The sequence below is a fragment of the Vulpes lagopus genome, chromosome 3 (genome assembly GCF_018345385.1).
Source record: "Vulpes lagopus strain Blue_001 chromosome 3, ASM1834538v1, whole genome shotgun sequence".
Classification (NCBI taxonomy): Eukaryota; Metazoa; Chordata; class Mammalia; order Carnivora; family Canidae; genus Vulpes; species Vulpes lagopus.
The window spans coordinates 79124139-79151658 of record NC_054826.1 but is presented as its reverse complement, the minus strand read 5'-3'; the positions used below and the strand labels follow the sequence as shown (position 1 = coordinate 79151658).

The 27520-nt window shown below is 43.2% G+C and overlaps 1 protein-coding gene across 5 annotated transcripts; it reads right to left on the bottom strand.

Annotated features, from left to right (window-relative positions):
• Positions 1 to 27457, bottom strand: URB2 (URB2 ribosome biogenesis homolog). Of its 5 annotated transcripts, none has more exons than XM_041748819.1 (10): positions 27237 to 27457; positions 24767 to 24905; positions 23134 to 23310; positions 17664 to 20985; positions 14128 to 14288; positions 12144 to 12254; positions 10314 to 10556; positions 7518 to 7605; positions 4283 to 4422; positions 1 to 476 (listed from the first exon to the last, which is right to left on the bottom strand). In XM_041748819.1, the coding sequence occupies exons 2-10, from the start codon at positions 24890 to 24892 to the stop codon at positions 279 to 281; spliced, it is 4566 nt and encodes a 1521-aa protein (XP_041604753.1). In that variant the 5' UTR covers positions 24893 to 24905; positions 27237 to 27457; the 3' UTR covers positions 1 to 278. The 5 variants fall into 5 exon arrangements, with proteins under 5 accessions (XP_041604753.1, XP_041604752.1, XP_041604754.1 ...); XM_041748818.1 differs by having other exon boundaries at positions 27266 to 27457; XM_041748820.1 differs by lacking the exon at positions 27237 to 27457 and adding an exon at positions 26707 to 27197.
• Positions 27458 to 27520: the final 63 nt, after the last annotated feature.

The following is a 27520-nucleotide window of genomic DNA, read 5'->3' as shown; positions in this document are numbered from 1 at the left end:
GAGGTTCAGTAATTTTTTATTAAATTCACCTTATTCCAAGGTCAGTGATCAGAATTCTATTGCAATACATACTGCATAAAAAGATCTGTTAAAAAATATTCAGTGTGGAAAACAGGGCTGTAAAATATAGTATATATATTACATAAACTCAAAAGTGTTTTCCACATATCTCAACAACAGAAATTAGAACACCTGAATTCTTTCCCTCTCCAACTCTTCCAGAACAGGGGGCCAAAGCCACTCCATGGTAACACCAGCAGCACTTCCAGAACGAGGCCTCAGGCTGTGTATCTTTTCTCTCCTTCATGTTTCGCCTTGTGGTATTTCACATAATCATTATACAGCTCCTTAAAGATGTCTCTCACCCCCGGCTGCAGGGAGACCCGCAGGAACTGGACATCTGGCTCAATGCAGAGGTCCAGGATGAGGTAAATGCCTTCCTGTAGAAGGCCCTTCACCGTGGGGTACAAGGTGACCTGCAAAAGGAGGAAACGCCCACCATAAGAGCAAACACAGACCATGCCCTCAAAGGACCGGACAACAAGTTTCAACTTCAGCCCCCAATTTGAGAAAAGATATTTCTTTTAAATTATAGTTTTGCACATAAATAAATACTCATATCTTAAAGATTTGTGTCTTAGGTAAATAAAAGGCAACTCAAGTAACAAAAGCCTGGAATAAAGCCTTACAAAATTACAGAGTAGTTTTGCTATTCAGTAAATGATGCCCATCAGGGGCATTTAAACACTGGAATCTTTAAACTTACAAATCTTAGGAGAGCCACCTGCACATTGTGCCAAATTCTTTGCCATAACAAATCGCACTGGAAGTCACACTAATGTGGCATAACGACAGTAACGTTCACTATGGGACTGACCCCACCTTCTCCCATAGCAAGGTGTGCTGGCAGGCTCCTACTCTGCAAATGGATCATTCACAGGCCTATATTAGTAGCCAGATCACATCACATCCAAACAAATCAGTTGTGATTTATGGTTATACTTCATACATCTTTTTATTTCTAACAACAATCGCTCAAGGGGACCTGAATTTCTAACTGCCACAGGATGGCTGTATTGGTTCTTGAGCCTTCAGATGTCTTTCTTCCCTGAACTTCTGGTTTAGCTACAATCTGGGGCACAGCAGGAAGAACGGTCAGTCTGGCTCCAACTGTACTGGATATTGTGCACAAACTTTCAGATGAGAGATTCAGACTACTGCCTAGACAAAAAGGCTGAGAGAGCAGGCTCTACTCACACCTGCCACAACCATTCAGGTTTCAGCTGAACCTGGCACTAAACCGTCTGAATATCCCAGGAGCTGAAACCAAAAAGCAACTGGAAGGTTCCGGCAGACTGGCCTCGGATTTGGTAAATTCTTCCTTAATGTCTTGTTGGCCTAAAAGAGTTAAAGCCCCTCTACAAACATGTAGCTAGCTTCTGGCAAGGATATATAGTATTCACTAGAAGTCTGATTCACTAAAGCAACCAGTAGAAGGCATGTACCTAGAGACCGTTTGTTTTCTGTTACCAAGATGCTGTTGTTCAAAGTTATGGTCATTTTCACATGACAGCTCAAAAACTTTCTGACAATCATCTTAAGATTTACTGTTTATAGTTGATAAGAGCAGTCAAGGACTGGAGATAGAACTGTCTGTGACTTCAGCAGAAGGCATCAGAGAAGGAAGGAAAAATAAAACAAAAAACCAAAAGAAGTCCTGAATCTTATTGGCTGGGTGAGGATCCTATAAGTCGACTGCTCATTAATTTGTCTAATCTGCACTCACTGAACAGGTATTTCTAATTCCAAAGGCAGTAGGTGAAGTAACTGTCCCAGTGACAGAACTGAGAGCTGAAGCCCACCAGTTGGAGGCCAGGGCCCACATGCTCCTCCATCCCCTTATGCTGGGACTCCTTAGTCAAAGGATGGTGCCAAGCATGCAGCTCTGCTGGGTCACACGGAGACAGGCAGCAGCCGGCCTATACAACCGCTATGTATCTTTCTGTTTCCATCAACTTGTTTATAAAATGGGGGGGGGGGGGGGGGTGTCAGTTTCTATGACATCAGTGAACATCACTGACCTATGAATGAAAAGATCTCTCAGTAGCCTAAAAGGACCTTACTTTAAAAAAAAAAAAAAAAAAAAAAAAGGACCTTACACAGAATAGGCAGTACAAACTATTTACCCTAGACTGTCAACATAGAAAGATGAAAATCTGATCTATGGATGAAAGAGATAAGTGACCAGATTTCCCTAGCACATCCCCACAGTGACACATTACTGTATGGAGGATACAAGGTCTGTAGGAGTCACTGTGTATCCTGCCTGACACGGTCTCACCAGCTCACCACCAGACCTTCACCCACACCCACTCCACAAGACTATGGGGGGAATGCAAAGGAGGTTCATTTAGCTGTACTTGCTATCTAGCATTTAATTAAAATTACAAATGTCTTTCTGGTCTAGAAAGATTTCCAGTTTTCAGCAGAAGCCTCTAATACATATGGAATATTTTCTTCATTACTGAGTCAAAAAACAAATGAAAGATAAACCATAGACTCTTGCCAATGAATTCTGGGATGCTACAGCCTTAGATAATTCCCAAGGCCTTTGGCTTTCAAGATTAAAAATAAATAACTGAGAAGCATAAATTAGACATGAATAATGAGGCCTGGAAACCAGAGACTTTCATAAAGTAAATCTCAGAATAATAATTAGTGACTTAAGGGTTCAAATTATCACCTCCCTTCTTGGACCTTAGTTAAGTGATATTACTATCTCTCACTTTATTTTTCACTGAATCAGAAAATAATGCCGGCTTTTCCTTCAGTAAAGGCTTACATATCAATAACTTCAGTGCCTGGAAAATATCAAGATTCTATAAAAAGGCTAAGCAATTCCAAGGAAACCAAACACGAAGCCCATCTCTCATGTGAACGCTGACTTAGGGGTCCTCGCACATTGCCACCAATCCTCCACACACCATGCCTGGTGAAGACCCAGTGCATACCCACAGGGCTGGGCTGCATCTTACAGGGCACCCCCCCAACCCCCATCCCATTTCAAACCGAGCCAAGTGCCCACCCACATGACAGGCATCTCCACTGGCTAAGGCGAGCAGGGCCACCGTGTCTGAAAAGTATTTAATGTTATAGATTCATCATGAAACAGGGTCAGAGTAAAAACGGATGTAACGCCAGATTTTCTGAGATAGCTCATTCAGCCCCATCTCCCTTGAGGAAAACCTCTTATGTAACAAGTTTACCAGTGGTTTTAACATTATTCTTACAAGACTTACAAAGGGGGGCTATTCTACAGAGAGCAATATAAACAACACAGATGTATTATCTATACCTGCAAAAGTAGATATGCACAGAAACACACTGTACTCGAAGCCTCTGACATTCAATTTAAACAAAGTAAGGTACTAAGTCTTGTAGTGAGCTTCACTGCTTGGGTCACGGAGGGTCTTGTGGAATTTTAGATATCACATGCTGACATTCCAAAGTGAGACCACTGCTGACATTGAATTAATTATCCAAAAAATATATTAAGTCAAAATGTCAGATTAAATAGGACAAAAGTATTTTTGTTTAAAGGAGCTGAACGAATCTGCCAGTATCTCCACTATGTCCTCTACTTTGAGCATTTGAGAGCAGCTGACTCAAATGCACCATGCATTCCAAGAGGATAAACTTCTGAACTCCTGCCGTTGGGGGGTCCCCAAGACCCTTCTCCCTGGTCACTGTTAACCCTAGCCCTAGGAGAGCTCCTGTTCTTGAACCTGGAAAGCATTTTATCTCACTCATTACTCAAGAGACTGAGCAGAACAGACCCTGCAGCTTGTGCTGCAGCAAGAAGGGAGAACCAGGGATCCCTGGGTGGCGCAGCGGTTTGGCGCCTGCCTTTGGCCCAGGGCGCGATCCTGGAGACCCGGGATCGAATCCCACATCAGGCTCCCGGTGCATGGAGCCTGCTTCTCCCTCTGCCTGTGTCTCTGCCTCTCTCTCTCTCTCTCTGTGACTATCATAAATAAATTAAAAAAAAAAAAAAAAAGGGAGAACCAGTGGTCATGGACCACCTTCCAGGTTCTAGGCATTGTTAGCTTCAGTCAGTCATCCTGGGGACCCTGCAGGGCTACTGCTGAACAACACATGGTTTGGGACCATCAAGCTCAAAACATCACCCGCCACTATGGTTGAGAAGACCTGCCACAAAGGATGACAAATGAAAGCACTTGGTGAGAGCGAGAGTGAGAGCGAGTGAGTGAGCTTGGTTTACCTTCTGCACCTCGGTGACATAGTGGGCCACCATAAAGGGAGAAAACACCGTGAACTCTTCGGCCCGAGCTGCGATGTGGCTGTACATCCTTTGCACCAGACGGGCACACTCGAGGACCACCGACAGGTCATCTGTGCCTCCTATGGAAGCAGAGTGTTTCCAAACTAATTAGTCCCTTCTAATTTCATACATTTAATACAGCTGAAAATTATTCAAGTCTTCCCTTTTTTCTAGACTTGTTAACTGGCTTATTTCACAGACAGAATGAGGGAGAGATAGTATACCCAAATATTTATCTATATTACAAAGGAAAGACCACTTAAAATACTCAAGAGTACATGGGGTTTTTCAGGAGTCTAGAATAATCAAAATTTTTAGGATGAAGTCTACTATTGCTATTGTATTTTAAAAAGAGGTGGAGATCTATAAGGAAGATTTAAATTGGAAAATTATCTTTAAAAAACATGGTTTTTTACATCATATGATTTTAAAGATGAGACGGCCTAATTATGCCTTTGCCTTCTATGTTTCAGAAATTGTATAGGCAGATAGATATAAGACTCAGCTATCACTATTAGATATCTTCCTGTCTTCCCAGATTGACTTCTGATTTCCTAGTTCTCCACCTTAAGGTGACAGGACCACCCAGGCCCTTCTTAACAAACTCCTCTCAAGGATTCTAATAGCCTACAATGTCCCCGAGGCCCTAGTCATACCCGCTCCCTTAGGCATACACAACAGAGCAAAGTGGGAAACCCCAGCACAGGCCAGAGTACCTTCCCCAGCTTTCATACAGCATAAAGAAATATACCCATTTCTGTAAAATTCTACAAACTGCAAACAAATCTATATTGAAAAAAAAAGCAGATCAGTGGTTGGCTGGGAATGGGGCCAGAACAAGAATAGCTGTAAGAAGAATCTTTTCGGGATGATGCGAATGTTGGGTATTTTGATTGTGGAGACAGTTTCCTGAATGAATTTACCTATCAAAACTCATTCACAATTGTACACTTTAAACAGATGCAGTTTGTTACACATATTTTATGACTCAATAAACTTCAGTTTTAGATGCACAATGTCTTTTTTAAAAACCCTGAATATACATACAAACATGTTACATATAGACCATTTTTCTAGACACAATGTAATTTTATGAAGTTATGTAAACTTCTAGCATTCACTGGACATTTCAACAGGCAAGAACTTTAGTGAAGCACTTGAATATCTACTATGTACCATTTCTTTCCTCTTTTCAGAATGCTCAGCACACATGTGCAGCTCAGTGAACACCTGGCATTTCAGCCACACAATGTGTGGTTATTAAGAGTACACTAATAGGGGTGCCTAGAGGGCAGTTGGTTAAGCTTCTGCCTTCAGCTTGGGTCATGATCTCAGAGTCCTGGATCAAGCCCCATGTCAGGCTCCCTGCTCAGTGGGGGGTCTGCTTCTCCATCTCCCTCTCCTCACCCCTGGCTTGTGCTGTCTCTCTCAAATAAATAAACAAAATCTTTTTTAAAAAGAGTGCAGTGGGGCACCTGAGTGGCTCAGTCGGTTAAGTGTCTGCCTTTGGATCAGGTCATGCCTCGGGGTCCTGGGATCAAGCCCCACATCAGGCTCCCTGCTCAGAGGGGAGCCTGCTTCTCCTTCTCCCTCTGCCTGCCACTCCCCCTGCGTGTGCTCTCTCTCAAATAAATACATAAAATCTTTAAAAATAATAAATAAATAAATGTTTTAAATTTTAAAAGATTTAAAAAGTGCATTAGATACCAATAAGAAAAGAGTAAATAGTTAAAACTCCACTTAGTTAAGCTATGAACACATCAGAGAACTGAGTCTTGGCAGATGGGAGGCACCTGAGCTGCACCACATGGACACAGCACTGTCACACTTGTGAAACACGCCCCTGCACTCCCTCAGAACAAATGACAAAGGACTCACAAATACACGCTGGACACTCCTGTGGCAGTGTGATGAGGGCTCTGTTCCCCTACTGCTCAGCAAGGGCTGAACCAGGGCCTCCACCACACTGCCATTTCCCATTTCCTGTCAAGGAAGACATCACTAGGAAAAACAAGGATTCTTCTTGCTGAGCTCAAACATGACCATGACCTTAACGGCCTCAACACAGTGCCACAGTTAGCCACCACCAAATGACCAAGGATAGCTTGGGAGATGGAACCTGTTTCCCTACCCTGCTCCTAAACATATTCACAATTTGACACTGACACCAGTATTACATCGCTCTGCACTAGGCCTGGGAGAAAGCAAAAGATCTCACTGCCACTGACCTAATCTCAAAACGAGGCATAATAATTTGGGAATTAGAGCCCAGTGTTAACTATACCATTTCTTTTTTCTCAAAAAAAAAAAAAAAAATACGGTTTAAGTAGCTTAAATCTACAAGTCTGAACCCATTAAAGTGATTCACACAGGAAGGGGAGAAATTGAGTAGCACTCCTGCACTTCTGATTAGTCTAGAACTGCTGTCACAGGTTCTTCCCAGACACCCTTCAAGTTGAGTTATAAAATCCACCTTGTTGGTCCCAGAGCATCCCATCAGGTACCAGGCTCTGCAAATTTGAAAAAGCATAATATAGACTGCCTCAATTTATATGCAAATTTTTAAATGAGAATCTCCCCCAAACTAGAAATTTAGCAAGAATCAACAACCTTCAAGGCTGAAAACAAACTGTACTGTAATTTATGCCATCACCATATGGCAGTTCACTTCACTGTAAACAAACACAACCTTGCCAAAATAAGGCTGAAATGATGACTTGCCAGACCTCATCCCTTTTGTAAAATGCAATAGCTCTATAACTGCTCATTCTTTTTTAACTTCCCCACCAAAATAGAACTCCTTCAGGGCAAGAATGGAATTGCAGTCACTTTATATCCCCTCTACATGAGAGTAAATATTTCCTGAATCTAGATTCTTTTCTTTCTTTCTTTCTTTCCTTTCTTTCTTCCTTTCTTTTTTTCCCTTTTTTCCAGGAAAAGAACTATTCAATTAGGAGATCATAAATGTACTCATTGTTTTGGACATAGCAAAAAAAAAGGGGGGGGGGCAGTCTGAAATTTTTTTAAAAATTGTTTTGGGCATTCATTGAGTGATCTGAACATTTCTTACTTAAGCTCAACTGGGTGGTTTTATTTTCAGTAACATATGAGGCCAGAGGCATCACAAGATAAATACATTTGAAATCATGTATCTGATACTATTACTTTGAATTACCTTTGTCTTTCTGCCTCCCTTCGTGCATAACTGAAAACAGCAATCTATTAAAACAGTTCAAGAAAGAAGGAATGGCTTTCAGCATTACCTGTAATAAGAAGCAAAAGAATATAAAAACATGTAATTATTTATTTCAAGTTCTACTTTAAAAGAGCTCATGTTTATTTCCTTCTTAACCCCATATCTATCAAGATGCTCAAAACAGCATTGGCAACTTCTTTTTTGCCTGAACTTTCCAGGGAACCACTCACCCACCCTACTTGACTCTTTAACATTTGTTTTAATGGTTTCGGATAGGGCTTCTAACTTTAGGAATCTAAATGAGTGATCTGAGTTTAGATTTTGCTTAATCTATACTGTTAGCTGTTACTCGTACATTCTGGAAATGGGCAGAAATAAATAATAGAACAAACAATAGCCAATATATTCTAGTATAATGCATTAGAAAGAGGTTACATAAAGCAAGTCCATTTAAAAGAAGGACCCAAACTTCTCATTTTTTTACTGATGAAAAGGTCTGGCTGAGATTTTTATCTCAAAAAATTATATGAAAAAAAATTTTTTTTTAAGATTTTATTTATTTATTCATGAGAGACACACAGAGAGAGAGGCAGAGACACAGGCAGAGGGAGAAGCAGGCTCCATGCAGGGAGGCCAACGTGGGACTTGATCCTGGGTCTCCAGGATCAGGCCCTGGGCCGAAGGTGGTGCTAAACCACTGAGCCACTGGGCTGCCCTATAAAACATGCTTCTTTTATATTCAATCACCTTTAGATCATGACCAAAACAACACACTATCCAATAAAGCAGCCATGAGCTACATGAGGCTACTTAAACTTAAATTAATTAAAATTCAGTTCCTAGTCATATGGCTCCTAGACCACATTTCAAGTGCTCAAGACACATGTGGCCTGTGGTTACTGTGCTGGACAATACAGACACAAAACATGTCCAACAGTGCTTTAAAGAATTACTGGACAGTTGTGCTCTTTTCTCAGAATTCTTAGAATGAACAAAGACTAAATCACGTGTTGACATTTTTTCTTTGGTACAATTTATCCAAACAAATTCTTGCTAGCATTAACATCCCATTCTTTACATCAAATTATTGACATCCACAGCATGCTCAGAAAGAGGTCATTTTTGCAAAAGTATTCCACAGCTTCATCAAATTTCCCAATGACCTTTTGTAAACCTCTGCTAGCATACTGATTAAAAACACACAAATCCAGAGCCAAATTATTTGAATTCACACCCTGGCTTAATATGGCACCAGCTGCTGATCATTGTGCTGGGTACCCCCTGGCTTAGCTGACCTCATGCTATCCCCTTTAGATTTACCTAAGCAGATTCTAGCCTGGTGCTTTTATCAACTCAACTATGCACATGGCCAACAGTGTGATCACACACCACATGGAGCCCCCAACCCATGTGGGAGATAGTGAGTGGGAACTATTATTATTAGTCACATCATTCTTTACTTCAATACCATGTCAATATCCCTGTCAATTTTCTTTCATTAAATGGTCTAATTCTGCTAAATGGTCATTTGTCAGTGGTTCTGCAGGAGATTCCCACAGCTTTCTATTATTACTTTTCATCAACTGCATGGAATCCTGCATCTTTTGCAAAATGGGCAATTTCATCTTATAATTGATATGTATTGCATTTATTTGTATGGTCACATAAAAATCTAACAGTCAGCAGAGAGATTTAAAACAAAGATCCTGGGGCAGCCCAGGTGGCTCAGAGGTTTAAGCACCGCCTTCGACCCGGGGCCTGATCCTGGAGACCCAGGATCAAGTCCCACGTTGGGCTCCCTACATGGAGCCTGCTTCTCCCTCTGCCTATGTCTCTGCCTCTCTCTCTCTGTGTCTCTCATGAATAAATAAATAAATCTTTTTTTTTTTTAATAAATAAATCTTTAACAAAATAAAAATTAAAAAATAAAAATAAAAAAAATGATCCTCAAAAGACAGGCAGGGCCAAAAGCACTGGAGTAAGGCCCAACATCATGAGTGCTTTAGTTTACGAGACAGTAAATTTTTTCAAAACTGTGCTGCTGTCAGGTCTCTAACTTGAGAACACGAAAACACTTAAAAATAGTTGAATGTGTCTGTGTATATGTGTATACATCTTATTTATGAGTTTCTACATGTCACATGTACAGCAGTGGTGCAGTGGAATGAACCCAGGCCAAAGAATTAACAGTCCTGAATATAAAATTTAGCTTCGGCTAGGTCAAATCACTTAGCAGCTCTGAGCTTCAGTTTGTCAATAAAATGGACTACCATCTATTCTACAGACTTGCTGTAAGGGTGAAATGAGACACACAGCAAATGTTCAATAGATGGTGGCTGAGCTGGAATCTTTTCTATGGAACATTTATTCCTACTGAGTTTAATTTCAAAGGCAGAGTACTACACAAGTGGAACTTGGGAAGTCTTGCTCCCTACACCCATCTGAGTTATAAACCCATGAAGAGATCAAAGCAAGTGAGTGAGATTTAAATGTGGGGTCTGCAAAAAGAGGATAAATGTAACGAGCTTCCTTAAATAGCTAGTATACAAACACCATCAAGTGTCAGACCCAACAAAGATGAAACTCACTCAAACAGCCTGATGTGAAGATCAAACATTTTTGTGCTTAAGAAACCACTGTGACTCTGGATATTACTGGAACCAAAAAGTTTGCTTGGCAAATTGATGTTCTTACCATCCTCCAACAGTAAAACTCTACTGCCACTGTTCTGCAAGTTGAAATTATCCTGCCTTGTGCCCTGTTCCTCCTCCTCACCTTCGGATGACACTGCAGGATGGAGAAGAGCACATTGTGCACCCGCAAGAAGATGCACCCATACTCAGGCGGCTTCAGATGGTCCAAAGGGACTGTCAGCAGGATACTGAAAGCCAGGCTGACGTGGTGTGGATTGCTGATGGTCTCCTCCCCCTGTCGCAGCAGTGCTGCCAGCAGGTCCAAAATAGGCCCCACCACTGCCAGGAGCACAGGCTGCTCTTGACAAGCCTCTCGGTTTTGCAGCTATAGAAAAAGAAGGCATAAAGGAAAGAAAATGAAGGTGATTCTCTAAAGAAAGAATACAAAAACTGAAATAGAGATAAGATCTGAAGTGACAGAGGTAAAAATGTCAAAGTGAACTAACGTGGTCAGAAAGCACTTTGAACAGACAAGGAGCCCAATGTTCAATCTCCGAGGGCAACCTACTGTGGATTTGGCCATTTCGGTCCATGCTTTTTGTTGGACTCATCATCCACAAAGAGAAATAACTTCTTACAAGAGTTTACTTGCCCAATTTCTCAGAACAAGTAAACTTCACATCAGACATACACTATATTTTCCCAAAAAGATCCTTTGTTGTACATATCTATAATTAAAGTTCATTTGTTGTATTTCTTAAAAATTAGCTCTAGTTAAGACAGTCACTTACTGTTCTAGAGGATAAAAAGAACAGGCTCAGTTTGAGGGCCAGTGCAAAGTCTTACCTACATAACCTGGGAGAACTCACTGTGACCCTCATCCTCACGTTGCCAGGTGTAAATAGCAGCCCTGGTGTGGCCTGCTGGGGCTTCTCACCGTGCTCCCTTTGCCTGGGGACTCCAACTGTGCTGACTTCATACTGTAAGATCTACTTTTAGATTTACCTGCATGGTTTCTAGCCTAGTGTGTCTATTAACACAGCCCAACTGTGCACCACCAGCAACACTGACCACGCACCATACGAGTGTGTCTTCCTCCGCCCTACTCCCTGCACTCTTCCTCCTGACACCCATTACACACACCAGGTAAAGAGGAGATTCATCCACTAACACAAATTCCCAGAAAAACAACAAAGCAATCAAAGAGAACAGAAGAGAACATTCAGTCTACTCTAGATCCTCCTGCCCTGAGAATCTGCTAATCCAGGGCAATTCTCTCAGGGAGCACAAGAGAATTATGACTGATAATGATGGTAAAAGAGATGCTGATCTTTTGAACCCAAATGCAAGAATACTGACTGGAGACTCTCTAGAGGGCGGAAACAGAGCCGGTTCCAATCAAAACTATGTTTTTGTGCTAATGAAACAAAGTCATGTGACTGCCACCGTTATCTTCACCAGGTGCCAACGTTTAATGACTGGGTGGGATCTATCTGCAACATTACTGTCCCATTCTATAAAGCCATTTTTTCCTCACTATATCATGGATTTAAATGTACACACCCCTCTACAAATGAATAAATGCACTAAACTGACCACAGAATTTTTGTGGGGACAACAGAAAGCCCCAGAATTCCTTCTCATCTCATCTACTTGAAACGAGCTTCCACAGGAGCCCCATCTTATGACTGCATGCCTCTATTACTGCCTGCCTAATGCTTCCTGGGGCTGCTCAACACCCCCTCACTCCACCTCTCCCCCACGTCTTGAGCAGACACCAATGTTTGCAGACACACAAATGCACACACAGCACACACACTGACAGAAAAGCATTCCACTGGCTGCTGTCTTCAGGACATAGTGCCCAGAAATATATTCTGCATAAAACGAGAGCTGGCAGAAGCCAAAATGCAGCCTTTTGTCTGTAGAGGGACAGGAGCGATGAGATGAAGGGAGAGGAAGGGGTACTCACAGTGAGAGCCGTGACTATCTGCGGGCATGCACTCCAGAACAGACGCGCTTTCTCTCCACTGAGTGGGGAGCTCAGGAGCACCTTGGTCAATGTAACAGCTGACAAAATGGCCTGAGAGAAAAGGGACAAAAACTTAACAGAAACAGCCAGTTTTCTCTTAAGAAGTCCATCTTGGGAAGAAACCTGGTCACGGGTGCTGGAGAGAGAGAGCAGAGCCCACTAGAACCCTAGGGTCAGAGGCACGGACAAGACCCGGTTTGGGCTAAATATAGAGGATGAGGCGAGGTCCATTCCATCACCAAGCAACCAGGAAATAAATGAATAAAATGAGGTGGACTGTGGCCAAGTGGAGGCCATTTCAGTAGCATCTCACTAAACCAAGCATGCAAATGTACCAGGATGGTGAAATAAAAGGCGGCCACAAATGGGCACAGCAGCCTAATTACAGGATCTTATTTTGTCAAGATAGTGTGGAAAGAGGCGACAAGCTATAACTTACCCATGCAAGAACTGCATACGCTCATGGATAAAAGGAGGAGCCGGGGAAAACATGTACAAAGTAAAACAACTAGATTAGGTGCTATGACTACAGGTGGTTTTAAACCATGAGCAGGGAACTATGTGGGAAGGCAACTCACTTTATTGAGTGCCTATGTCAATAAACGTCCAACCCTATGTTGGCATTTTACATCATTAATTTTACCCTTCCATCAGCCCTTCCTCCCTAACACTGCAGCCCCACAATCCATACAATTCTCACCTAGGCCCTTTGCTCTCACTTTCCATCTCTCCCGCCCTGAGTAGCCACAGCCCTATACATACTCCCTCCCACTAGGCAGCCCTGCCCTCTCTCCTAAGCTGGGGGCCCACTTTCTTAGCCACCTGTAAGACATGTGTACCCACCAAGGGCCTGAACACTGGCGTCTCCCTTGCTGTCCACCTCACACCTATACAACCTCTGCCCTGCTGTGCACATAACACCCTCCTCCTGTCTCCATGGCAACATCCCCCCATCCAAATCCTCTCCAGCTCTGAGCGCTCAGGCTCCAGTCTCGTTTCCTCCATAAACCTTCTCTGACTGGTTTAAACAGAAACCTACAGTGAGGCCTTCTCAAAGCTGTGGCCCAAATCGTGCCACAAATGCACACAATGAAAACTTCCAGAGAAAGGAGGGCAAGTGTCATAGGCAACAAGGAGGGGCTGGTGCAGAGCAGCGGCCCTGGTCCAGCCTGGGCCTCTTCCTCACGTACAGAAATGTGATTTCTCCCCGCTGTCCCTCTGTGACCTCAATTACCCTCTCCAGCTCTCCACCCATCCAAATCAAAACCCAAGCCTTTGTGCTGATTATAACTGCAAGTTAAGAAGCCACTCATGAGGCAGAGAAAGCTCAGAACCAGAATACATGGGCTGCATTGCTGGCTCCAAGATACTTGGCTCTGGGGCATTCTTCCTCCTGTGCAAGCAGGGACATCTGACCAGACCAGAGCACAGAGCTGTTCAGCAGACCAAATTCCAGCAAGTAAACTTCATAGAGAGGCTCTCCTAAATATGCAATGCCAAATGCAAATGCAGGGCTTTATTAGCAACTACCAAATACCCTAAGGTGCAAAGGACTGCAGGGCAGCTTGCTAATCAGAGTGATTCTCAAATAGGATCAGGGCTATGTGACCAAGTAAAATTTTTAAAAAGTATGATGGCAGATGTCTTACACATAGGATGAGTGGAATTTACCTTTTTTACATGTCACTATCAGTATGCAATACTTAGTATTTCACATAATAAGTATACACAGTTGTAATTTGAAAAAGTTGCCCTTTGAAAAATAAGTTCCTCTTACACTAAAGCCCCAGGCTTCTCCATAAACATCCCCTGGGGTTTGATTTTGTGTGTTTAACTTTAGGGATGACATCGCATCTCAAATAAGTTTTCCCATTTGAGCTATCATTTGTGTGCCTTCCACCCAAGGGAAAAAAGGAGTACCCACCTGCAGATCTGCTTTCCACATGTTACTAACATCTAAACCTTGGAGAATACACTGCATCACCATCCTGAAGTCCTCTGTTGTCCCAACTTCTAACATCTGGGTGAACAAGGCTCCCAAATGAGGTTCAATGTCCTGAATTATTTGAACTGGAATTGTAGGATCTGTGTGGAAAAGAAACCAGTACTGCTAAAATAAGATAGGAAAGGGGCAGGCGAAATACTAGAATAATCACATGACAAATAGGGCCCCAGCCCTTAAAAGTCACAATTTGAGAGGCACAGAAATACTCATAGTGCGAAAAAGGTGTGCCGCCTGTTACAGAGTGACAGTGCTCTGCACACAGCTGACCTATGTAGACTGCATCCACAGCACAGGGGAGAGCCAGAAGGATGACAGCAGCTGTCAACAGTGCTTAACACTGGACTACTGGACACAAGTGATTGCTAATTTCGCTACACTTTTTTCTACTTTCCTTGTTCAGCTGTACCTCAGAGATGGGACAGGTTTGGTTCCAGACCACTGTGATAAAGCAAATGTTGCAATAAAGTAAATCAAATAAATTTTGGGGGTTATCCAGAGCAGATAAAAGCTATGTTTACACTATGTTGTGTACAATAGCGTTATGTTTAAAAAAATCAATGCACATACCTTAATATAAGAATACTTTCTTGCTGAAAAATTAACCATCTGAGTTTTCAATGAGTCGCAATCACTGACCACTAATCATCGTAATAAATGTAATAAATAAAAAGTCAGAGATATTGCAAGATTCACCAAAATGTGACAGAGACACGAAGTGAGCAAATCCTGCTGGAAAAATGGTGCCAACAGACTGCTCGAGCAAGATTGCCACAAACCTTCAAACTGTAAAAAAGCGGAGTATCTGTGAAGCTCAATAAAGAAAAGCCCAATAAAATGAGGTATGCCTGTATTCTTTTATAACACCAATAGGGACACAGGTGTGGTGTGGTACGTTGGGAGAGACAGGAATGTTGAAGACATTAAAAGAACCCCACACTTCAGGGACCCTCCTGCTGCAGTCATCCAGCTGTTACTCACTTGATGCAGGAAAGTCTTCTAATGGCCCCAGGGTGCTCTAGCCCAGGGTTTCATTCTAGAGCCCAAAGTCAGGATATTCAAGGCCCTTTATCATCTGATGCCAGCTTACCTTCCCAGCCACATTTCAGCCTGCAGACTGTTCCATGTTGCCAGAATATACCTTCCAACATCCCAGTCTTTGCTCACTACATAAGCTTTGCGGATGAAGGGGACGACAGGTTTTGAGAGATAAAGACCTCGGTCCAAGTGTCCCACAAGCTAGAAGATCCTGGACTCATGAGTTCTCTGAACCTCCATTCCCTCATCAGTGAAATGCATATAACAGCACCAACCCTGTGGTTGGCAAATAAAAGGAGCACTGCAGAATGTCTGCCACATGGAAGGCTCAACATTAGCACTCCCCATGACGTCCACCCATTTGACCTATCCCTCAAAGGCCACTGCCTACTAATGCTTTCCACACACTCTCAACCCACAGTCTCCTAGTTCTAGTATACCTGACAGCATTTCACTGTTTTGCGATTTGTACGATTTGTATGAATGTCTATTTACTTGATTAGACAGGTCAAAATCCACACCGTATTCATCTCTAGAGTAGGACATGGTTCCCCCTATATATGAAATATTTGTAAAAGTAATAGCTTTTTATGATTGAATTAAGGAAGCCTATTCTACAGTCAGAAAGCATTCCTTAAAAATGCTCACTTTCATGAGCTGCAATCTACCTGAAACAACCTCTGAGAACACAGAGGGCCACACTTTGGTTATTCATAGCCACCTTAACCCTCCCTCTCCCCACTCAAAACTTTGGACCCTCCTCAGTAGGCATTTCTTTCAGACCTCTCACCCTGGTCCCTTTTCTAGACAAGTCTAGCAGCTCAAGAGTATGAGGCCTGGACCCAACAGCAGCACCTCAGCCCATGATCTGAGGAGCAGTGGGGCAGGGGGGCCTTGGCCCCCTGAAACTGCCATAACTAAGGCTCTTTCCCTGGAGTTGGAGGCACCTCAAGTCCAGGGACACATAGTTAGGCCCTAGAGGCCACCTCAAGTTAAGAGGAGTAGAGGGAAAAAGGAAGACACAGTATTCTGTTTAACAAAGAGAAAGAGGGGACAGAGCTTCAGACCACCAGCTGCTATTTAGATCACTCATTTAGGACTATAACTAGTGTTAATAAAAGACTAAATTCTAGCCTCCACTAAGGTGAAAACCATTCCCTAAAAGAGTCGCTGACAGTACAGGATAGAACATGGGACACCAAAGCCTTTTTAGTCAATCCACAATCAAGGCAGGGATAGAAAGGCTATTGAAAGGGAGACAACAGCAGTGTTATTCTGGCCTCAACATTTCAGTTCTGGTGCTGGCCCGGGCAGCCCGGGCAGCTTTGCTTTCTACAAGGCCCTACTTTACGCTTTTGTATCTGAGCACGCCTGCAGCCCCATCTGCGGCTCTGCCTGTCACAGCTTCTTCATTGGGAAACAGAAGTCGGCATGTGTCCTGGGGGCTAGGTTTAGCTGACAGACTCCTCAATCTCACCTCAAAGGACTATTCTAATTAACCTCAACCCCTCAAGAACAACCAAAACAAAAAGAAAACAAACCCGCACCAACTTGAAACACTGCTATCTTGAAACAGGAACAGATCTGGCTCATTGGCCTTTGAGCTAGGGGACAGCAGATACTGAATGCTTCTGTACACTGGCTGGGTTTGGCTGGTCTAAAAGGATGACATCAGAGTAAAAGACTTGAGACAACAGCTAAACCTCTGTCCTGTTAGCACTCACAGCCTAACGATGGCCAGGCACCACCCTGAGACCTAGGCAGTGCGAGTCTGGCCCTCAAGGAATTTTATGAGGTTCCCTAAGTATTAAATCAGTTGCATTTTTTAAGTTGGCAGGTTTTAGATCTTTCTTAAATCGCTGAAGATGGCACTAGAGATCGGACACAAAAAAGGCCACTAAAAAGGATGAAATTATGCATGCTGACCATCCTGGGCCAGGACAGATATAAGCTAAAAAAGAGTAGAAGACTTTAAAACTATAAACTAGAACAATCTCCAAAATAAATGAAAAACTAGTGCCAAACAATATACCAAGACGGTTACTATTTGTGTAAACAGCAGAACTGTGAGGGTCACCGCTTATCCTTGCAGAGAATGCAAATACTGGGAACGAGTTCCTGGGAGCGGACAGGAGGGGATTTTCTCTTGGCCTGCCGGCCTGTGCCTTCTAAAATGAATACCTTTTCCAAAGGAGCTTGGGGGCAGGGGGCACTCGCCTTGCCAGTGGCTTACTAGCTTTTACCAAAAGCCTAGCATGATGCTGAGTAAGAAATGCAATTGGCACAAGTTTCTTATAGAACAAGGCAGATTTTTCTTTAAAGGTTTTATTTATTTATTTGAAATGGAGAGAGCGTGAGAGAGAGAGAGCACAAACAAGGGGTTGGGGGGTGGGGAGGGGAACAGCACAAAAATATCTTACCTGCAAGAACTTTTCTCATAGAATGAAACATGGAGGTAAAAACAGAATCCTTCTTGGGATGTAGCTCTGGGGTCAAAAAGAATAGAGTTAAAAACCGCATGGCTGCTTGGAAACACTGACTGTCTTCTGCAAAAGCCGGCAACTCTGACAGTAGTTGAGAGTAAACACTCTGGTAGAAGGTAGTATGTGAGCACGTCATTTCATCTGTCATTTGGGAAGTCTCTGTCCTGTGCCTAGGGTGCTGGCCTACATCTGCCTCCAAGAGTGTGCTGGCTGATGAGATAAAGATGGAGGGAAGGCGGTGATCCTGGGCACCCTGGGCCCAGTAGAGCTGCAGCACAGCTCCTGTGTGGAGAACAGCCTTCTGCAGCAGCTCACACAGTGCTTCTGGGGCCTCGTGGTGCTGCTTCCGCTCTTTGACAAAAGGCCCTAGGACTTGGCACAACTTGGTTAAAGACACCAGAATGAGCTGCTGGCCCTGACAATTCTGATTTTCCACCTGTTTGCCTACAGTCGCTTCAGTGTAAAGTTTGTGGAGGAATCTAGAGATTTTCCCAAAATTAAGTACCAAGCTGAGCTTCATCTGGATAAGCATCTGCATTAGCTGTTCTAAGAACGCCCCTATCACTTGGAGGAATTCCAACCAAGAAGGGTCATCCATGTTAATAGGCAACCTACTACTGGCTTTGAACAGGGAGGTCAATATGATCTCAAAAATATCACTAACATACATAATCTTGAGCACTGAGCGAGCACTTTTCCCTCTCTGCAGGTAACCAAGAAGCCGATAGCAAGTCATCAAAAACTTGAGGGTCAGTGAGGAGGAGCAAGAGCTCCCCAGCTTGATTATGGCCATGGACAATAATAGAAGGAAATAATGCACATGATAGGGAGTCAAGAGGCTGTCCAGCTGCAGAGTAGAAATAACGTCCAGAAGTCCCAGGATGCTCTCTAATTGTTCTCCATCCAGCTGAATGGGGAAGTCACTCTTGACCAAGGATAATAAGTTTTGGGCAATTTCTCCTTTTGGTTCTACACCTTCAGGTCCAACTTTTGCAAATCTGTTTTCCCAAAGAGCCACCATCATGTGGTCCTTTTCAAAAAGCCAGGGCAGCTGTTGACTGAGAAGACTTGGGTCACACTGGGCCCCAGAACACAGGATGCTAGTACATCCTTCAGTCAGGCACATTAAGAAAGCAGAATGAAGGGATTGCATTTCTGGAAAGAGAGGGCTGTGAAGGATGGAGCTGGATATTTTTTCAAGTGTGATGCTTGGCTCTTCATCTGCTGAAACTTCTTGGGCTTTACTCATTGGTAAAGTTCTTAGCAGCACGCTGGCCAGGGATCTCACATCATCTGGACAAAGATAGGATATCAAAATTGTGAGATTTGACACAATCAAGTGCCAGTGAGCTACAGGGTATGTGAGTGCACTCACTGTCCCAACCTGGGCATCCCAGGAAGCTCTTGTTCTTTGATTCAAGCTTTCTCTGCCAGAATCAAGAATGTAGGCAGCATCACACCGCAAAGTTCGGAGGGCTTCTTCAGACTGGAAGTTAGTTTGCATTAAAGTCTTTTTCATTTTCTGCAAGTAGAGCTGTTCTAAGCAATACCTGCCAAGAGAGTCAAACTGAGCTGTAAACTTTTCTATCTTCCTCCATTGGTGTGTTTCAACACCTGGGAGCAACAAGGGGAGGTTTGAGATCTCTGTAGCAACATCTGTTAGAGCCACAGACACAGAGTGATACTGGCTACAGTTTATACTGAGCATGGCATCAACCTGGGCCCAAGTGTAAGAGAGCAGGAGTGCAGAGTCACTGACCTTCTGCAGCCAGAGCTCAAGCTCTGGGACCTGGAGGTCCAGGAGAAGGTCCAGCAGGGGCCTTACAAGCTCTCGGAGCATCCTCTCCATTGTGCGCTGCATCCGTCTGATGATGGGCAGAGGTGTGCTGCTGTCTAGGCTCCTCATATTGAACATGATACAGTGCAGCAGTGAGCTCAGGGACAGTGATTTCAAGGCCATGTCGACATCATCCTGCAAATATGGCAAGACCAAAGACTGGAACTTCTCCAACAAGAGGGACCATGTGTCCAAGATCTGACTTGGAGGCAACTCCAGGAGGCACTCACAGAGCACCCTGGAAGGGCCCGAGGCCAGCACAGGCTGCCTTAGCTCCTCAGCAGCTGGACGACAGATCACCCCCAAAATCTCCTCAAACAACCGCGGCACTTGTCGGAGTTTGACATATGTCTGGAAGAGAGTATGAAGAAGCGCCTCCTGTGCTTTTTTGGTTCGAAAGTCTGTCACTTCTGCATCGATCCAAGCTGAAGCCAACAGGTCATCCAGGTCTGGCTCCAAAATCAAATGATTCAGAGACATCAAAGCCTTGAGGCAGCGGAACCAGGCCGGCACAGACGCTTGAGAATGGTTTATCAGCAGCTCAGCCAAACGGCGGTAAAAATGGAACTGAGCCTCTTCATGTCGGATCCTATCAGCAGCAATGTTGTAGATATTGTTGCTGGCCACTGAATTTAGCAGCTGTTCTACAACCAGGAGTTCTGTAGTCCAATCTGACGTGGCCAGGGCTTTTATCTGCTCCTCCTGCAGATGTGAAATCCTTAAGCAGCCGAAAAGCCTGGAGAGTACCCGGAAGCAGAGAAGCTGGTTCCCCTCCTTGAAATAAGAATCTAAAAAGAGCTTATACAGCAAGGCCACTGAGTTGGCTATAACAGCAGAACGAAGGGATGGCTCACAGTAGCCAACATCTAACAGCCTAGCAATCAAAGTGTCCATGGGAGCTAATAGATTCTTCATGGTCCCTATCTTCGTGTCACCTTGCTGCTGGTCCAAGAGCTCCTCTTTGTAGGACGAGAGCAACTCGGGCTGAAAAGCTCCACCTTGAAGTAAAGCCTCAATCTGACTCCTTATATCCCGGCTCAGCCCCTGTCGCAGCTGGCCCTGACCAGCCTGTGTCCACCTGCCCCCGGAAAGTAAGTGCCTCAGGACCAGGCAGGGCTGGAGCAAGTGCCCAGTCATCTCCCCAAAGGCACGTCTTGGGTTGACTTGCTGTTGCTGGATCGAGAGGTAGTGGCCAAGTGCCAGGTGAATGACTTCAAATAACTGGGCCACCATGGCTCCTTCTGGCTGTCTACAGGCCAACCAGCACAGCTGGCTCAGCAACACCACTATCAGCTCCTGTCTAGCTGTGTAGATAACAGCAAGGGCAGGCGTTGAAAGGATGCCCTGGCAGCAGCTCAGCACGGCACACATACTTCTTTGGGATTCCAAAAGAGAGAATTCAGCTATTCTCTCATTTATGATCTGAGCATTAAGAGAGAAAGAAAACTCATTACTGACCCTACACATACACAAGAAAAATACAAGAGAATCAATGAACTCACTCTTTGCCCTTATCTTGACGAGAAAGAAATCCCCAGATCATCACATCTAAATGAACTTGATGTTTGCTTAATGTCCCAAAGGAAGGCAAAGTACCTCCTTCACATATCCATCTCCTACCAACATCATTTCAGAAAAGGGATGACTGCCTTTGTAATTCTGCTGTCCCTTTTTAAAGAGCTGGGTTTTTATAAGACTTAAACTGCAAAGATTACTTTTGCTCACATCCTAAGCCTGCAATTCAGCTTAAGATGCTACTTAAGGTGGATGGATGGTAGCCCTGAGCTATGATCCTTTGTCCCAAAATACATTTTTATAGTTAATTACACAGTTTTTCTATTTAAAACACCAAAGCAAAAGGTACTCTCGAAAGAGGAAAGCATGGGCAGCCTGGGTGGCTCAGCAGTTTAGTGCCACCTTCAGTCCAGGGCGTGATCCTGGAGACCCGGGATCGAGTCCCCATCGGATTCCCTGCATGGAACCTGCTTCTTCCTCTGCCTATATCTCTGCCTCTCTGTTTCTCTCATGAATAAATAAATAAAATCTTTTTAAAAAAAAAATGAAAGAGGAAAGCAAATGTCAGCAATTACTGCATATCATACAGCAAAAACCAGTGTCTTCTTCCAAAATTCTGAAATTCAAAAACACCAGAAATTAATGAAGCCCAGGCAGATTCCAAAATTTATTCAAACCACTCATGAGTGGCTTGCTCCCAGCCCTACAGCATCAAAGAACCATATTTATCCTGAGTGCTAAATCACTAGCAGCCCAATGACACGGGTGTGATTGTCTCCATTCAAGTAACTGCTGGCTCTGGAAAAACTGAAAAATGTAAATACTTATATGCCAATGCACTGCTACAGTGACTGTCAATATTTCTGATTATACAACTTATCTACCAAACTTTTTTCACATTTATACCCAATAAAAATAATCTATTTTCCAAATCATGGGTATATACTATACTACTACTATCTCAACATAAATATAAAACGTATACGAATTGAAATACGACATTTAAAAACCTAAGATTTTTTTTCCCCCATACTCCCAAAGGACAAATCAGAATAACCCACTTTGGTGCCCAGTCTATTATTTTAAAAAGTAACATACAATTTAGAACATAATCTCAAGAACCACTAAAGTCTATGAACCATCAGACAGTTCAACTATTTAATTTTCTTATTATCAGCCTTTACTGATTTTCTTTTGGCCTACACACTCATGTGGGTAGTGCAGAATGACGGTTAAGAGCACAGGCTTTGCAATCAGGTAGATCTATGTTCAAATCCTAGCTATGCCACTTACTAGCTGAGTGCATTTTAACAATTACTAAACCTCTTTGAGCCCAGCACACATTAAGTATCCATTATTAGTGCTTTCTATTGTCACCAGCTATTCTCACAGTATTTCAGAACACTCGGTTTTGATAATGAAGTTCGTAATTCTAATCTGAGACTTCAAAATCACTTTGACTCAAGAGCAAATTCCTATTCAGATTTTGGCCTTTGATCTTCCTCCAGACTAATGGAAAAGTGTGGGGGTGGGGGCAAGGATCACAAAGTAGCATTACTTGCTGGCAACATTTCCAATTAAAAGGTAATCAACAACCACTTTATGAAATAGTTCTAAGCTTTCCTTGAACATTAAACAACATAAAGTGCTTCACACAGCGTTTAAACAACATAAAGTGCTTCATATAGCATAGAGCATACCATATACATTCTTTTGTAAAGACGTTATTTATTTGAGAGAGTAAAGAGAGAGACAATGAGCAGGGTGGAGAAGGATAGAGGGAGAAGCAGACTCCCCACTGAGCAGGGAGCCCAATGCAGGACTTGATCCCAGGACCCCAGGATCATGACCTGAGCCAAAGGCAGACACTTAATCGACTGAGTCACCCAGGCACCCCTACCATACGCATTCAATAAATACCAGTCATCACTATAATTCTAATATCATTTCCTTCTCTTCCTCCACCTTGATACGTCCTGCATCTTCAATAATTAACAGGAAATCAACAGAGATGCATGTCACACATACAGGACAACAAGGTAAACAGAGAATTACCTTGACCAGGGAAATCTGAAGGTTAATTGTCTTTCCATTCTTGAGGAGATCCTGCAGTTTCTTGCTGTGTAGAATGTTATCTATATAGATCCAAAGCCTTTCAACAATATCTTCCTTCAGTTCAAGTTTTTTCTTATAAAATGCAATCAATGACTGTCTTGCCCAATCAAGTAGTACCTGAATTTGGAAGAAATATGCTCTAAAAACAAATGAATTTCTTTATTAAGGAAGAAAGATGCTGGACGTTTAAAAGGACATCTCATACATAACCAAACCCAACTGCCAGGGAAAAAAGCTGTGCTTTAAAACTTATCTTTGGTAATATTATATTATACAAATGTTCCAGTATCTTAAAATGTTTATTATCAAAGAATCAATAAAATGAAAGAAAAATTTTGTCATCATCTGGGGCCAATAAAGAGTTTCCAATGAAACTCTTAACAGTTTCTTCTAACTTTTCTGAAGTTATACTGAATTTCAAAAGTTAGAACAACAATTGTTCAAAACGGCCACAAAATTACGTATGCACAAAAGCAAAAATGCAGAGTCCAAAGACAGAGCTCTGTGCCCTGGCTTCCCATGTTACTGGTAAAACCTCTAAGGTCTACTTACCCTCATCAGAAGACAGAGACAGTCTTCTGTGAAAGTGCTTTATGAAAAAGAGAGGCGGACATAGTTTCTATTACTGTGACATGTTTCCTTATTCGTAACATGAGGAAAGGTGGTGAGGCCTCATTTCATGATACCAAAACTGTCAATAATAGTATGAACAGTGACAGATGCTCAAAGGAAAAAAAAAAAAAGAATCTCAGCATAAGACTAGGTGAGACCTTAATCAAACTGCCACCACCACTTCCCCCTTTCATCTCATTCTGGATAGCACTTGTTAGTTGACTATCAAGCTGCTAAAACAAATCTCAGGGGCAGCCAGGTTTAGAAATCACTGAATGTAAGAGTGTTCTACATACTGTACCTCTCATCATCATTTTAATAGATGTAATCCATCTCTGACAGACACATTTTGTGCTGTCTCCTTTAATACTAGCATTAATCCAATTTCATGAGCTCAACATCCGGGGGTCTCTAGTGTTCTATAGTACTTTTATTTATTTATTTATTTATTTTTGCCAGATAATGGCATTGAAAATGTTAACAAAGAAAAAAGCCTTTCTCGGTTCCTAATCTATTTCTAGAACAGCCTGCTACAAATACTAAAGCTTCTCTACTTCCCTCCCTGTCGACTTATCAAATTCCAAAGATGTCTAATAAAACACCAACAAGCAGTTGCTTATGGAGCATCACCTTGGATTTACAAACAAATGGAGCTACCCATAGACTCAGATTCTAATTTCTATAACTCAATTCCCAATTTGTTCACTGATGCATATACTTGATTTGAAACAGAAGAGATGTTTCCAAACATAAAACACTGAGACTTTGTAACAGAAAAACTTGGTTAACGAAATATTTGACTCAGAATTTTTTTCAATGACTCTACTTTTACCTCCAACCATGCTTCCTTCCCCAACCTTTCCTTCAATCTTTTCAAATTTTAACTAAATATCAATGTACAATTTATATAAGTGACCATTCTTTTCGGTTATAAAAACTGTAAATTTCACATTAAACTTACTTGCTCTTTATTTGGAAGAACGCATTGGTGGGAAATCCAAGCAAAGTGAGCTAGTTTTAGTTTATCTTCCCAAGAAGTTGTCTTGCTTTTAAGCTTAAAGGAAATTCCAGAATAAACAGCAGCCATTGTTACACTTTATCTATAATTTAAAATGAAAAAAATATATATATTATGGTCAAACTCAGTAAGTACCAAAATATGAACACCACGTATCTTATTATCTACATAACATATACTCCTTTAAAAAAAACTTTTTGGTGAATTAAAATACATCAACAAAATTGTTGGGTATAAATCTATACATAAAATGTTGCAGCCCATAATCGGGGAAATACACATCAAAACCACAATGAGATACCACTTTGCACTGGTCAGAATGCCTAAAATGAACTCAGGAAACAGCATACGTTGGCAAGGATGCAGAGAAAGGGAAACCTTCTTATATTGTTGGTGGGAATGCAAGCTGGTACAGCCACTTTGGAAAACAGTACGGAGGTTCCTTAAACAATTAAAAATAGAGCTACTGCACAACCCATCAAATTCATTACTAGGTATTTATCCAAAAGATACAGTGATTCAAAGGGGCACAATCACCCTGACGTTTATAGCAACAATGTCCACAGTAGCCAAACTATGGGAAGAGCCCGGACGTCCATCAACAGATGAATGGATAAAGATGTGGTATATATACACAATAGAATATTACTCAGCCATCAAAAAGAATGAAATCTTGCCATTTACAACGACATGCATGGAACTAGAGGGTATTACGCTAAGCAAGTTAAGTCAGAGAAAGACATACCATCTGATTTCACTCACATGTGTAATTTCAGAAACAAAACAGATGAACAAAGGAGAAGGGAAGGAAAAAAATAAGACAAAAATAAAAAGGAAAGCCAACCATAAGGGACTCTTAACTATAGGAAACAAACTGAGGGTTGCTGGAGGGGAGGTGGATGGAGGGATGGGGTAAGTGGATGATGGGCATTGAGGAGGGCACTTGATAACATTGCAGATAACAACACCCAGTGTTATCTGACGAATGACTAAATTTTATCTCCGAAGCTAATAATACAATATATGTTAATTGAATTGAAATTTTAAAAAAATTTAAATGCTTTAGCCCATGAATTTCCTGGGGGAAATTCAGACAAAAGCAGGTAGAAGAATTATACACACACGTATAAGTATTCCTCCTGTGATCAAACATCACATCCTCAGAGGTGACTGTGTAGGAATACAATCGGGCAAAACCCAAAGTGTTCAAACGATCTGTGAGAGAAGATTCACACGTGGCTTCAGACCGAAAATTACTGCACAAATCATCTGAAACATACTATGTATTAAGACAAGCTCCGTCAAATAGTTGAGAGATATAAGCAGTATTTGGAGAAAGTAATGTTTCACTAAGTAAAAAAGAAATACAGTATAAACCTAGTCCCCATAGAAATACTGTTATTTCAACTGCAACAGTAACTTCCCACTCTAACTTTATTCTGTTTACATAGAAACCTAGGGACAGGCACAGCATCCAAAAAAAAAAAAAACTCTACAAAACACAGCTACACAATTGAGACCATTAAAAACACAGCACAGTAAAATTATGAATAAAGGAAAGCGAGCATACCAACCAGCTGTAATTCTAAAAACCTGAAGTAAACATAGCTTTGAGTTTCCTAAAAGGCATAATAAAAAGGGGAAATATATTAAGTCGTTCTCGTTATATAAAACAAAAATCTGTTCCTCAAAAGTGAAAATTCTTCATAATACTGAAGTTGAAATATCGTATATAAAAAGCAAAACTGGGCGACACCAATGATTCTAATATACTGCGTCCCGCGGTCCTGATACACTACGAAAGCAAGAGAGTCCGCTACACACCAAGGGCTGGGTCACTTTCATCTCTTCCATCCGTGGGGCCTGAAGCCTTACAGACCTACCCTCGGAACTTCTCCTCCACAGGTAAACGCCGCCGGCAGGGCGCCAACGCGCAGGAGAGCTTCCTGCGCTCGGTCGCAGGGAACAGGAACGGTCAGGAGCTGGAAGTGCTCCCATTCTGCCACAACGTCCAAGAGGTACAAATCCGCAACCTCCGAGACTTCTAAAGTTAGTGTGTCAGAAAGTCAGCGCGCCAGCTACAAAGTACTTAAAACGTGTCCGCACAACTGGTTGCGAAGGCGCCGCAGACGCCCCCGCACGGCTACGAACGTCCCGCTCTCGGCGCCCTCCAGGTGCCCCGGCTACTAGAAAGCCCGGAGCGGAACGCAGAACCCGGTGAGCGCCGCCGCGAGGGCCGGCAGGAGCCGCCGCGATCAGAACCGCGCCGAGCGGCACGAAACCAAGTAACCAAACACGAGAGAGTACCGAGGAGCGACACGAGAGGCCGCCGGAGGCGCGAGCCCTGGGCGCTCTCCCCGGCGCTTGCTATCAGGGGCTGGGAGCAGGGGCCGCGGCGCGGGACCGTGCTCACCTGCGGGCGGCCTCCGGGCGGGCGCTTACCTGGACGCCGCCCTCGGGTAGGGCGCTCCCCGCAGGCCCCGCCCCGGAGAGCGGCGGCGGGCGCGGACGAAGGCAGGCCCCGGGTTACGCAGCTCACCGGGCGGCCAGCCCCGCTGGGCACCGCGGGTGCGGGTGCGGGCGCGGGACGGCGGCGGGTCCGGGCTCCCGGGCGGCCCCACCACGTGAGACCGGCCCCCGCGCTCCTTCCGCCCGACGCCGGCGGCGCGGAGGGGCGGGGCGGCGCGCACGCCAGGC